Source organism: Dromiciops gliroides, chromosome 3 (assembly GCF_019393635.1).
Source record: "Dromiciops gliroides isolate mDroGli1 chromosome 3, mDroGli1.pri, whole genome shotgun sequence".
In the NCBI taxonomy this organism is placed as follows: Eukaryota; Metazoa; Chordata; class Mammalia; order Microbiotheria; family Microbiotheriidae; genus Dromiciops; species Dromiciops gliroides.
The window spans coordinates 367,219,838-367,234,459 of record NC_057863.1 but is presented as its reverse complement, the minus strand read 5'-3'; the positions used below and the strand labels follow the sequence as shown (position 1 = coordinate 367,234,459).

The 14,622-nt window shown below is 38.4% G+C and overlaps 1 protein-coding gene across 1 annotated transcript in view; it reads left to right on the top strand.

Annotated features, from left to right (window-relative positions):
• Nucleotides 1-14,622, top strand: part of ARHGAP15 (Rho GTPase activating protein 15) — an 880,171-nt gene that overhangs the window by 702,862 nt on the left and 162,687 nt on the right. Inside the window, exon 12 of the mRNA XM_043990715.1 lies at nt 8,401-8,535. Coding sequence (XP_043846650.1) covers nt 8,401-8,535 — 135 coding nt within the window. The remainder of the gene's footprint in view (nt 1-8,400; nt 8,536-14,622) is intronic.

Below are 14,622 nucleotides of genomic sequence, written 5' to 3'. Positions count from 1 at the left end.
TTTGCCTGAAGTTGCACTAATAGAAAGTGGTAGAGCTTAAATTTGAACTCAGTTCCTATTATGCCAAATTAAGGGTTCCATCCACTGCACTTTACTCCCTGTCGAATAACTCTGAAATATTGCTGGCTTGGGTCTGTATACTCTAGAAATTATTTGTGTAATTCAATTCCTAAAACACTTTCCTTTAAAGTGGACAGGTATTTAATCTTAAAGCATTTGAGAGTTTTTTAATTTTTAAATTAAAATAGGAGGTAAGGATAAGAGATATGTTAGGAAATGCAAGTGACATAAAGTTCTTTTAAAAAATATATTTAAGTTAGAACTACCTGCCTGGATAGTTTTGCCACAGTTGTGTCGCATATTTATCAGATATAGGCATAGCCATTTCATTAATATTTCTACTTGTTTATAACACACCCTGAAATCTCTTTCCTGCCAAAAATTGGAATCTGAGAAATGCTTTTTTTGTATATTAAGACATGGTCCAATTGATTTAAATGAAGAGCTCAGCCCTTAAGTAGCTCCCCCTACAGGCAGTGTGTTGTTGTTCTGCTGATAAATATTGTGAAGGTATCATTTTTTAAATCATTGCCCTAACTTCCTGTAAATTGGCAGAAGCAATTGTCCATTGCTCGGGTGTCTCTGTGAACGGATAGAGACTGCCTGGTGTTATGAATGCTGTTCTTGCTTTCCTGAGGGGGTGAACCATGACAATCTGTCAACAGCAGCATGTTCCAGAGCCAAAGTTTTGGAAGCCCATGCTTTCAACAACTGAGACACGATTATCTCCGTCATAGGGCACAAACTGAATGAAAGATCTTGTTTCACAATATAGACTTCTCTAATCCCACACACAATCTGACTGAACTGTCCTGTTTAGGAGCAAGCACAACTGGAAGGGTTGAACTGTACCGGATGACTCAACCAACTTCCTTTTGATTAGGTCCCCTCAATGCTAAACTTAAAATCATCTCCTTCCTTGTAGATAAACAGTGCTGTTTTATCCAGTCTGATATCTAATCTTCCATTTTGATTTTTATGGCTAACAACATTATTTTTGTTGGATCAATGGTGCCTCTGGCATCTCTTTTATATCTGGTAGGTCTTTCATGTACCCAGCAGGTCTTTCAGATAAAGTTTCCAAATGGTCATCTGTCCTGGAAGTAGATACTGGGCCTTTCATGAGAGTTTCACTCTTTAATAGGGCCTTGTTGTTACATTGATGGGGTTAGAACTATTATCTATCTATACTCGGAAAGTTGGTATGTGTATGTGTGTGTTTTACTTTTTTTTCCTTTTATTACTTCTTTTAATAGCAATAACAGAGTTGAAAAGAAGCTTAAAATGTTCCAAGATAGATATTTCCTAGGGGAAAAGCTGTAGTAACTTCTCAGTGATGACACACAGGAAGGAATCAGTGCTTTCCACAATTCGATGGTGTACTAAAATCCCTTACATCCATATTTTGATCAACAAATACATCAATAGTTTACCATATTAAAACAATACTTGGTGGGGGGGGGAGTATCTAAATTAAATAAACCCTGGTATTAATCCTCTGGTTTCTCCACTCTAGAAATGTACATCGTAATAGAAAGAAGAGTGGTAATCCAAGTGTCATCTCATTTCTGCCCCTCAGAATTACCATTGACCTATCATATAGTGTCAGAGTTAGAAGGAAAAAGAGGAAGGCAGGAAGGAAACAAATATTCATTAAGTGTCTGAGACTGTGAAATGCTTTACAAATATTGCATTTGCTCCTCACAATCACCCTGGGAAGTAGGTTCATTTGAGAAAACCGAGGAAGACAGACATTAAATGACTTCCCTAGGGCCACACAACTACAGAGTGAGAATGGAACTGAAGACTTCTTGACTTCTGAGACCTAGCATTCTATCCATTGCACCATCTGGGTGTCAGAGACAATGTTTAGAGGTCATTAGTCCAATCACCTCATATTACAGATGAGAAGTAATGCTCAGACAGTTAAAGTGACCACCAAGGTCAATTAACTCAGTAGAGCCTAAATTTGAAGCCTGGGCCCTACTCATACTCAAAATCTAACACTCTTTCTAATCCATAAGGTAACCATCAGAGGTTGTTGACTTGAGACCTGATATGGTGATAAGCTGCTGAAATCAAAGAAAAGAAATATGTATCCAGATCCTACATTGAACACTTACCAGCTATTTGATCATGAATAAGTTCTTTAGCCATTAAAATTATTTAAACTGTAAAAGATGAAACTGCAGTAAGACTTTGGGGACGCCTTATATTTCATTTGTCTTCTAGGATATCCTTGGGTTTTCCACATACATTATCTATTTTACTTTCATAATAATCCTGTGAAATTGGTAAAGCAAATGTATTATCATCCCAGTTCCATAGAAGAAAGAATAACTCAGAGAGAATGGTTATTAGCCCAAGGATGCCAGCACCAGCTCTTGAACTCACATTTCCCAGTTCCTAAGCTGATGCTGTACCCCCTGCACTGAAATGCCACTTTCCTCCCCTTCATCTTCTAATATTATCTATCTCCAGTCATTTCCCTGATTCCTCCTTGACAATTTCCAAAGGGGATTGGAGTTAACAACCTTAGCTATTTAGGGATTATACAGATTGGACTCTCTATAGAAGCATGCTATAGTGGAATTAATATTAGACATATATTCTGAAGTTATGAATTAAATTCCTGGATCCTCCATTTGACTATGTGGGTGGCTTTAGATAAGTTGCTTCAGGTCTGTGAAGTTCTGTCTCTTCAGGTGAAAAATCAGAATAAAAATCCTTGTGGGAGCAAACAGGATTGTTGTGTAGTAAAGCACTTTGTAAACATTGAAGAGCTGCAAAAATGTAAGCAATTCCAAAAGAAACCATAATGAGGCTAGTAAGTAGTAAGATCTTGATGCAACTTGGTGGCTCAGTGTATAGAATTCTGGGCATGGAGTTAGGATGACCTGAGTTCGAATCAAGCCTCATTCACTTACTAGCTGTGTGGCCCTAGGCAAGTCACTTAACCTCTGTTTGCCTTGATCCACCAGAGAAAGAAATGAAAAACCACTCCAGTATCTTTGCAAAAAACAAAAACAAAACCCCTTATGGACAGTATGGTCCATGGGCCCATGAAGAGTCAGACACAACTGAACAATTTGGTCAGCTAGCTGGTTGATAGAGCACTAGGCCTGGAGTAAGGAAAACCTGAGTTCAAATTTGGTCTTGGACATGAGCTGTTTGACCTTGGGGAATTCCCTTAATCCTGTTTGCCTCAATTTCCTCACCCATAAAAAGAGTTGGAATGGGGCAGCTAGGTGGCGCAGTGGATAGAGCACTGGCCCTGGAGTCAGGAGTACCTGAGTTCAAATCTGGCCTCAGGCACTTAACACTTACTAGCTCTGTGACCCTGGGCAAGTCACTTAACCCCCATTGCCTCACTAAAAAAAAGAGAGATGGAGAAGGAGATGGCAAACCACTCCAGTATGTTTGCCAAGAAAAGCCCAAATGAGGTCATGAGAAATCAGCCACCAACAAAGATCTCATATATTAATTTACCCTTTTCCTGCTAATTTTCTGCCAATCAAAGATCATATTTCCAGAGTCACCTCTGTGTAGTACCCATCATGGGTCATGTTTAAGTGTTTTTGATAAATGCTTCTGGATGAGAAAAATTCATTCTCCCCTCACCACGATATTAAGATAGTTTCAGAATAAAATTTTAGACCTGTACTTCCAGCTGGTTTGCCTTGCTTATACCCATGACGAAGTCAATCAACAAGCATTTATTGAGACCATCACACTGTTTGAGAACCTCAAGATGTAATGAAAATCATTAAATGCCAGAAGCATTTAGGACCCTTGAAAATGCTCAAGACAAACCTACACATGAGAAAATGAAAGCAAAGAGAAAAAGTGCATAATGAACATAATGAACAACTAGTTGGCCAGAACTAGAAGCCCAGGTTAGGGTTATCTCCATCCTATATGGCATGGTCTCATATTAGGCATGGTCTTTATCCTCCAGGAAATTTTATAAGCTAAATTATTCTGGTTGAGGAATGGCCTCTCACTTCTCAGTGTTCCTGGATCTGGATTCTCATGACATCATTCCACCAAAATCATTCTTTCAAAGTCACCAGCGATCTTTTCATTGCCATATCTAGCAGAATATCCTCAGTGCTCATTTTGGATACCACTGACCGACTGTTCCTACAAACTCTCCCCTCTCTAGATTTTTTTTGGAGGGTTGTTTCTTTTTTTTTTTTTTTTTTTTTTTTTTTTTTTCGGGGCAATGGGGGTTAAGTGACTTGCCCAGGGTCACACAGCTAGTAAGTGTCAAGTGTCTGAGGCCGGATTTGAACTCAGGTACTCCTGAATCCAGGGCCGGTGCTTTATCCACTGTACCACCTAGCTGCCCCCCCCCTCTAGATTTTTATGACTGCTCTCTCTTGGCTTTCCTCATTCTCAGTCATCTTCATTGGATCTTCATTCCAATCAAGCCCACCAACCACTGTGATCCTCAAGACTATCCTGGGCCTTCTTATCCCTACATATTATCCCACTTAGTAATCTCATCAGCTCCCATTAGTTCAATTAACATTTCTATGCAGATGCTTGATTCAGCCTTTAGAGTCTCTTTCCTAAACTTCAGTCTCACATCATCCACTGTCTTTTAGACACCTCCAATTGGATGTCCTATAGGCACACTTAGTAGCTAGAGGACCAGGGGCAAGTCCCTTAACTTCCATATGCCTCAGTTTCTTCAATTGTAAAATGGGGATAGTAATAGCATCTACCACACAGGGTTACTATAAGAATCAAATGAGATAATATTTGTAAAGAACTTAACATAGTGACTGACACATAGTAAATGCTACATAAGTCCTAGTTTTAATTATCATTATTATCTCAGTTTAGGGCCTCAGATTTCTCATAAGGGAGTTGGACTAGGTGATTACTAAGCTTCCTTCCAGTTTGAAAGCCATGATCCTTTGCATGTCACAAGTATAAAGATAAACATATTATGGTCCATGGTAATTCTGATAGATATGTCTAGTTACCTCACCAATTAAGGTGGAACCGTAATGGTGTATAAGGAATCTCACCTTTCAAGGCTAATAGCCAGAATGGAATCACAGGTAAATTGTCCCCTAAAATGAAGCCTATTGTAGGAGATTTATATGAAAGAAATTTCACTTTTTCAGGATCAAATCCTGCATAGAGAAATGAATGTGGTGATGTGCAAAAATAAACTATTAAAAAATCAACACCAAACAACTGGGATGATGAGTGTAAATGGTGTAAATTATATAGGTGGATATACATACATAAGTGTATGTGTGTATATGTATATATGTGTGTGTATATGTGTGTACATATATATATGTATATATATAATCTACTTAGAGATATATTCTCTAAGAATCTATGTAATTCACATGGAATTTTTCGTGTAAGTTACTTCTTGTACTTTACTGATTCAAAGATTTAGAATTGAAAGGGATATTTTATAAATAAGGCAACCAAGGTCAAGAAAGATTAAACAATTTGCCCAAGGCTATATAGGTTAGTAAATGTTAAAGCTAGGATTCAAACCTAGGTCCTCTGATTACAAATCCACCACTTTTTCCTCTGGGTTTCTTTGATCCTTTCAATTAGGATGGCACAATATTTCAGTCAGTAACAGGAAGTTAAGTATGCCTCTCAGGAGTCAACAAAGTTCATAGACAGGTAGACATTGATAGTGGTGGGGAAAATATTTCTAATGATTGGTGATATTTATTTTGGCTATAGAAAATATCTTTTTCTAAATTATAATATTCTTGAAATGACTTTGTATGCATGTGGTTTTTGCCTGAAATTTGCCCATTCTGATGAATATTTTTTTTAATTGGTTTGCTGCTTTGGGGTAGAATGACACCTCTTTCTTATAAAAAGATACCTTCCTAACATTTCTTTGGCATCCTCTAGACTAGAAAAATCTGGGCAAATGAGACTCAAGAGAAATCTAGAGAAGAGGCATTTTTCCTTAAGATATTTCAGACAAATGTGTGGTAGAGACAGAGTTGTGTGTGTCTGTGTATGTGCACACAAGTGCGTGTGTGTGTGTGTCTGTGTGTATGTCTGTCTGTCTGTGTGTGTTTAAGGTTTCCACTTAAAGTTCAGTGCCAAAGCTACAGTACTTATACATTTTCTAAATGTGTTTTAAGCAATAAGTTGTACAACATTTTTAGAACATGTGTTAAGCTATTTCTCTAAGAATGAAGCTCTTAACAAAACATAAGCACTCTGCATGAGATCTTAGCAGCAAAGTGCTTAAAAGATAAAGTAAGAATTGGTACCATGGGAAGAACACCAGCTGTAGAGCACACAGGTCCATTATGAGAAGTATGGTAGTGGGTAGGGAGAAAATGATTTAATCAGGAGTAAAACCAATTTTATTATAAGGGCACGCAGGGGGTGTGGCACCATAGTGAGAGGGACATTTCAAAATATCTGACAGATTTCAACAATGTGAAAACCCCGTTCTTTAAAGTGACAGTAAACCCCATCAGGTCTCTCTTTTTGATGCTATTGTTAACAGTTGACTGTTTAAAGCTGGCCTGCTAAGATGCTGTCGATCTATTTCAATAGTGTGTAGCCAAATAAAAGACTAATTGTTGAAATGCGATCAATCAAAAATGATCACAGGGTGGAAAGAAGGTCTCCTCTGCTTATTTAGTTATGGACAAAAACATTGTTTTGCTAGAAAGGTAAGAATAAAAAGTGAAGGGGGGTAACACCAATAAAATAAACAGATTCACCTTTGTTTCCTTTCTGTGCCGGATCCTCTTAGAGATGGTAACTTTCTGTCAGTGACAAGGAGGATAGATAGATAGATAGATAGATAGATAGATAGATAGATAGATAGATAGATAGATAGATAGATAGATAGATAGATAGATAGATGATAGATAGATAGATAGATAGACAGATAGATAGATAGATAGATTTCATTGGAAAACCAGTTTCAGATAGCTTTCATTCATTTTTGAAAAAGAGCACAATCGTGATTTGAGTTTCAATGTGTACCCTACTTCCCCCCCCAAAAAAAAACACATACATACACAAAGAGAAACTATTAAGGATGCTCACACTGATTATGTCCTTTTATTTTGTTCAAAGCACCACAGCTAAATGCATTCATAAAGCTGATGGCAGAAAGTAATATCAGAACCAGATGAATGTGAGTTTAAATAACCTGTTCTTTAATAATTAATAATAATAATAATAATCCCAGTTCCTCTAAGATGTGGTTCATATATGTCCAGGTTACTCTGTTGTAAGTAAACCTCAGGCTTCATGAAATGGTTACTTTTAGCTCTGCTATACACAAAATAAAAGACCTGCTCCAAAACTGCACAAAGAGAAGTGTGACATTTTTTGAGCAGCAATATCACCTGGGTGTCTTGCTCCTTGTCATCATAAATCAGTAGCGTCAGGCCCTGTGAATTCCCACAGATCTCCGTCTTGGATGAGAACCCTTCTTCACCTTTGTAATAAGGAAGAAAAGGAAGAAAAAAATAACTCCCCAGCAAAGCTTTATTTCTATTAAAATCTTCATTTTGTCATTTTGTTTCTTTAATATTTAAATTTCTCAATTCACTCAAGCTTCACAAGCAAACATTTTGTCGTTTCTAAAAGGAGTTGGTAAGCGCTTGTGGTTTGTCTTTACTGTTATCATTTTTGACAGCTTTGCATAGCCTGCGTAGGCCAACAGGGGTCTGTCTAATATTGTTGCTGGGCAAATCTTCTTCCCTGAGATGAAAACTAAACAAAATATTTTTGAAGCAGTAAGAAGGAATTAATGTCCTTTCTCTCACAGTACTCTATTCCTTGCTGACATTACATTCAGGCAAAAAAAAGGAGAAAAGTGTTACCCATTATTCCCTTGTACATAGCAAGGCTAACACATGTAAAGCAATAACTCATTTTCTATTGCCATGTTTAGCATATGTCTCCTGTTGGCTCAGCAAGGCCTTTAGGCCGGTCCCTTGAGCCGGCCATCATTGGCAACTCTTAGCCCCTCGGCCTCAAAACCAAATAGCTTTGAATCATGTTGAGCTGTGATGCTAATTTTCATACTGATGCATTATGGGAATAAATGTATCTGACATACTGTGTCAATGGCACTGTCTCTTTGTGTCTCTTGTTTTTTTGTTAGCTGCATTCCTACAGATGGTATTCCATTGAAAATGTTCCCTTCCTACGGAAAGGAAAAAAAAAAACATGCACAGCACCAAACCTCTAGGTGCAGAAGGCTGTTAACGGTTGCTGATGATAGTAGGCAAACATTAACATAATAATTAGTGTCTTGTAATTGTTTCATTAAAACCAGTTGTTCCATTTCTCCTCGTGTTTTCCCAGAAGAGAAGCTGAATTTGGACGACAGCCAGTGGGAGGACATCCACGTTGTCACCGGAGCACTGAAGATGTTTTTCCGGGAGCTGCCTGAGCCGCTGTTCCCATACTGCTTCTTTGAACAGTTTGTGGAGGCAATAAGTAAGTACCTCACATTCAGGAACAGTTCGTGGAATAGCCTGTCTGTTTACAAAATAATAATAATAATAGTAATAATAATAATCAAAGAAGAGCAGACACATTCCCAGGGCTCTCCACCTTCCATTTCAGTTGTTGTGGTATTTGATTGCTTTTTATTTCAGGCTTTGCATTACTAAGTTTAAAAAAAAAAAAGTATCCAGTCTAGATTGGCCCACTTATTTAAAACAGGCCTTATGAAATGCAAACAGCTTTCCGTGGAGACTGATTTAAATGAGTCACCCTTTATATTCCTAGCCTCTATCTAGTCTCTTTTCGGGATTCCAATGAGTACAAAAGGCTCTTTAAAAATGTGTGCATTTTGTCCAGGTCAATTACTTATGACATTTCATTAAAGATTTTCTAAATTACCAACTGAGGCAGCACATTTTCCACTCTTTTTCTTACCCTTACCTAACAACACTGGTAACTAGCCAGCTGTGATTGACCTGCAGACAATACAAATATTATATTTTTAATGACAAAAGCTTCTTCTCATGTGTTAAATTGGTGGCATGGCACAGAGAAGTTGCATCTCTTTCTGCCCAATGGGTATGGTGTGGACTAACATTCAAAGCTTTTTTTTTTTTCCTAATCATTATGAGTTATTATTTTCTTTTTTAGAAAGAGCCACATTTTTTAAAGTAATATTGTATTTTTTTCTGAATGTAAGGAAACTTCTCCCATGGATGCTCTGAGAAGCAAGCAACCAACACATCTCTAAATTTAATATCTTAGGGTACACTTATGAGAATTGTGACAGCTTGGAAAAAGTTGCCTGGCAAGCAGGCTCATTTTTTTAAGGGGGAAAAAAGCTTGCAAGCCTAGCAGGAGCTTAATTAAAGTCCAATCGAGAAAAATCTCCAAGAAAAAAAAAAAGCTCTACTTAGGAGGTCTGGTCTTTGATGACTGTCTGTGCAGAGATCCTATTAATGGGAATGGGAATTTGGTGAGCCCACATTGGACAGCAGACTCGTCAACATGCCCTTTCATTCAGTTTTCATTTTGCAAAAATCTTCATACTCATGTAAGGTCCTGGAAAACTGATGTCAAGGAGAATAAAGCAGAGGTGATTCTTTCAAGGTCTCTCTCTTCTTGCCTGCTTATAATTACAGAGTTTTCTTTCTTTTCTTTTTTAAGGGCAGTAACAATGATCATCAATGGGTTTTCAGGATGAAGGCAGCATTCTTTTCCCATTTCCTGGCTTTGTATTTCAATCACTCCCATGTAATGGGAAGAGTAATGAAGTCAGGTTTTACATTTCTCATGTTCTCATAGTTTCTTTAAAAACATACACACAAAAGGCCTACAAATCTTTGGTTTTATGCAAAATCTGGTATATACCTGAATATTTAAGTATATCTCTTGGTCAGATGTTCCAAAAAGAAACTAGACCAGCAGGGAATGAGCACAAAAGGGGCCTTGATTACTGTCTGCCTGTGTAAACTGAAGGAAGTCACTCAACTTGTGATATCTTCAGGTAAAAAAAAAAAAAAACCATGAATGGTTGTATCTGTGTTGTGATTTGCTATGACAAATACCATTTAAACTTCTCTTAGAGCATCTTCAAATTGGATTATTTAATCCATTCACTCCTTGCCTCTCCAATTGGAGAAGACAGATAATCATACCCAAACCTGAGCACACACAACCTTTGGTTTGACACGGGAAGTAGCATCATTCTGTAACAGCCCTCTACTCATGTGTGCCTCATTGTTTGGCCAGAAAGGCATATGGCTAGAGTTGGTATAGGTCAGGGTTGTTGTGGGCAGCATTCCGCTGTAATGGATTGTCATTGGCTATGGGGAGTTCAGTTAAAAGAACTAGTCTGTGGGGAAGGAAACATGGAAAGAAACAGAAACAAATGGGGGAAGAATAGAAGTAGTACTCACCTACCAATGACCAAGAGGAAAAGCCTACTGGCCAGGTGAAATGGTGGAGAAATATATCCTAAGAATGATAATCTGAGTCTATTAACAAGCAGGGAGGTGTTTCCTAATACGCATATTCTTGATCTAACTCAGAAGTCCAATTCCTATAGCTCTTTGCTTGGATATTGTGAAACTACCTAAAAAATGCCCATCCTTGTTCCATTTCCATTCCTTTGTTCAACAAGCACTTATGAAATACCTACTACTTGCTGTACTAGTAATTTAGCAGCACAAAGATAAAATAAATTAACTCCTGAACTCAGGTAGCTTATATTCTATTGGAGGAAAACAACATGTACACCTGAGTAACATGTGAGTGTGATCCAGCTATGAGGGACAGATTAGGCAAAGGTACAGATAGAGGAAAATGGAATGCCGTGTATGAGGAACAGTGAGCAATTTGGCTAGAAAGTAGAATGTGTGAAGGAGAATAATGTATGATCAGCCTATAAAGGTAGGCCAGAACCAGATTGTGAAAGGTTTTAAAAGCGAAGCTAAGGGAAAAGTTAGGTGGTGCAATGGATAAAGCACCAGCCCTGGATTCAGTAGGACCTGAGTTCAAATCTAGCCTCAGATACTTGACACTAGCTGTGTGACCCTGGGCAAGTCACTTAACCCTCATTGCCCCGCAAAAAAAAAAAAAAAAAGTGAAGATGAGGAATGTGTATTGAATCCTAAAGGCAACAGGGAGCCACTAGAACTTCTTGAGAGAGGAGTTCCATGTCAAGACATGTACTTTAGGAATTTCTGTGTGGTAGCTGTGTGGAATATGGATTGGAGAGGCAAAAGAATTTAGGCCAGGATCACAGTTAGGAAGCTATGTGGCAATAGTCCCAATGGGAGGGGATGGTGGCCTGAGCTAGACTGGTGGCCATTTGAGTAGAAAGAAGAGGACACATTAAACTTATAATGTAGAGTTAGAAGCAAGGAGACTTGAGAACTGATGAGATATGAAGGGTAAGAGAAAACAAGGAATTAAGTGTGGTTCAAAGGTTATAATCTTGGCTAATTAGAAGGAGGGTTATACCTTCATTTGATATTTTGCCTTGTCAAGTCCTTAATTACTTGGCACAATGACACTATTTCTCTCACACTATTTATGACAGAAGGGAGATCACCTGTCCCTCTAGGACACAGTATTCAATTTTACAAAATTCAACATCCTGACCCAGATGTGTGTGATTACAGCATTATAGTGCCCAGAGCTCCGGGCACATGTATTCAGGGTGAGGGTCCACAGAACTTTGTCTCGGTCCTAATCCATAACTCCCAGCTTCCAATAATGAGGAAGAGGCCATTTCATTAGAAAGATACCATAATGTCTAGCTATATCTCATGGGAACACAATGTTCTCTTCTTACCTTCCCCTCCTACCTTTTCCCCAGGTTTCATCTACACAATATGTAAGGTTGAAGATATTCTTTTTGACATCAAGGTGAAAGTTCTGTTAGCACGAGTGCTAAAAGGTGAAAAGTGAAATGCTACCAGAAGATAGCACTAGAAGTCTTCGGTCTAAGGGAGGGGATGCTCTTTCATGCATAAGAAGTTAATGTCCATTTGTGATGTTAGAGAGCCCTAAACATTTTGAAGAACAGGAAGCATTTACTGTTTTAAATAGTTTCTTTTTGGACTAAAAACAAGCATTATTACGATAACCTGCAAATGTCATAGTGATCTTGTATTTGATGATAACCATTGGGATACAGAGAGAGAGAGAGAGAGAGAGAGAGAGAGACTGTTTTATATTTCAGAATCCAAGTGCTTCAACCATTGATCTGAAATTCCATCCTCAATGCCAAAGCAATTGGGTCACCTACAGGTCATTTCCTGGGGATTTAACCCACTCACTGAGAGGACTTAATTCCTTAAAAATGACTAGTGCTGGAGCCATTATTCATAGTATAAATGGGATCTAGGTAGAAGAAAACCCCACAGCTATAGCATTTTTATGATAGGTGATGCAATCTTACTGACAGAGGACTGTGTACTGAGGCCAGGCATTTCCAGTGTAGCTGAGATGTTACAAGAAGTAGGATGCTGGGCTGCATTGGCTATTTTTCCCTTCATTGTTGAGGACCAGACAGGTGTACAAGGCCCAAGGCAAGGGATAGAAAAATGGTATCCTTCTCCAGTTTTAGCCTCCACAGTTTTTCAAGGACAAAGGAGAGCTGGAGAGGGTTAAGAGAAGAGCAGCACAAATCACCAGGATGATTTACTTGAAAGAAAAGATGACTGAGGGGTGACTTAATAGCTGGCTCCAAGTATCTGAAGCACTGACCAGCTGTTCTCATTCTCACAGAAGATAACTAAGTGAAATGGGCTTGAATTTCGGCAAGGCCATTTTAGGGTAGAAATTAAGAAGAACTTCCTGAAAATAAACATAATTAAATAGATTTCCAAAGAGGCCTATTGAATATTCCTGGATTTCTCTGCTTCTTTAAAACCTGGAATACATAACTATTTATTTGAATGGCTTAAGTATTGCACAGCATGAAGATGTCTTCCAGTCCAAGAATTGTTTCATTTTGTTTTCCTGCTGCCCATTACCTCCCCTGCCCATTTCCAAATCCTTTCAGTGTGGTGCAATGTCCTCATCCTAGCAGTACCCATTTTTGTTTTCCCCCCACCCAGGTTTTTTTTTTCCTGTGACTTCTTAGTTTCTTTCACATGAGGCACTCTCAGACACAGACTATTTCCCACATTTCTCGTCTGTCTTCTCTCAAATTCCAACTGTTTAGAGCTCAGAAAAGAGTCAGGCTGTTTGGTAAATGGTAAATGAGAAGGTGACAAAGAAAGAAGTAATGTTGGTTTCCTCTTTCATGTTATTTACTTGATGGGAAAAGTGAAATTTATTTCTTCTCTTTTAAAACATAAGCTCTAAACTCACCCACAAGAGGAAGTGATCAATCCACCAAGTTCTGATTAAGCCTCTGCACAGCAGAGGATTCTGCTCAGCAGTTTTGTACTCAGTTTACAATTGTGCCAATTCCCAGTTGCTGATATATTGTGTTTTGAGGTTTTTAAGGATACTTTTGTGTCCGGGTGCAATTTTTCTCACCTGTTACATAGGTACAATAAGTGAACAAAGTTGTTTTATCTATCTTTGTTTTTCCTTCAAAATTCCCCAGAACACATTTCTCCACTTAGTGGCCTAAAGTGCCTCTATTGTCATCTTCAACAACAACAGCAAACATTTATTAGGGACTTGAAGAAAAGCAAAAATTTTTTAAAACGGTCCCTGCCCTCAAGGACTTTATATTCTAATGGAGCAGACAACACACAAAGAGCTATCTCCTTTGTCATTTCTCTCTGCTCAGCTCTCAGTTTCCTTCAGTTTGAGCCAAACCTTCCATAAAAGTCCAACTCCAACCTGAGGTGACTGCAGGTTTTCAAAGTCTATACCATTGAACTCAAGCAGGTTTTGTTTTAGTTTGGGGGTTGCAAGGGGGGTTGCAGGGGCATGATGGTTAAGTGACTTGCCCAGGGTGACACAGATAATAAGTGTCAAGTGTCTGATTCATATTTGAACTCAGGTCCTCCTGAATCCAGGGCCTGTGCTTTAGCCACTGTGCCACCTAGCTGCCCTCTCAAGCAGGTTCTAACAAAATTAAAAAGCTTTGAGCACAGGCCAGGGATCCTCCTGGGTCTCTCCATTGAGGATTGTTCTTGTCCAATGACAGAGAGGCTTGTCATCAGAATACTGGCTAACTGATGATGAATGAACTATCATCAGTGGGAGTCATGGTGTGGTAAGGAATGGGCGAACTGAGAAACAGTGTGGTGCCAATGGATCTCCTATGCAACACTCCTTTTAATGACAAGCATGGAGTGACAAAATGGGTGGGGGGGAGGTAAATCGTTTTTAGACCATGTAAAATCTTTGTTTTAATTCAGTAATCTTAAGGTATGGGCTTTGTTGAACAACAATGATCTATGAGAAGAAATGGGAAGGAAAAAAAAAACTTGCAAAATAAATTTTTTTTAAAAGTTCACCTTTATGCAGTACTTTAAGGTTTAGAAATTACATACATTATTACATTTGTTCTTCATAAAAATACTGTAAGATAAGGACTATTTCCCCCCTTTTTACATAGGAGAAAACTGAGACTTAGAAAGGTTA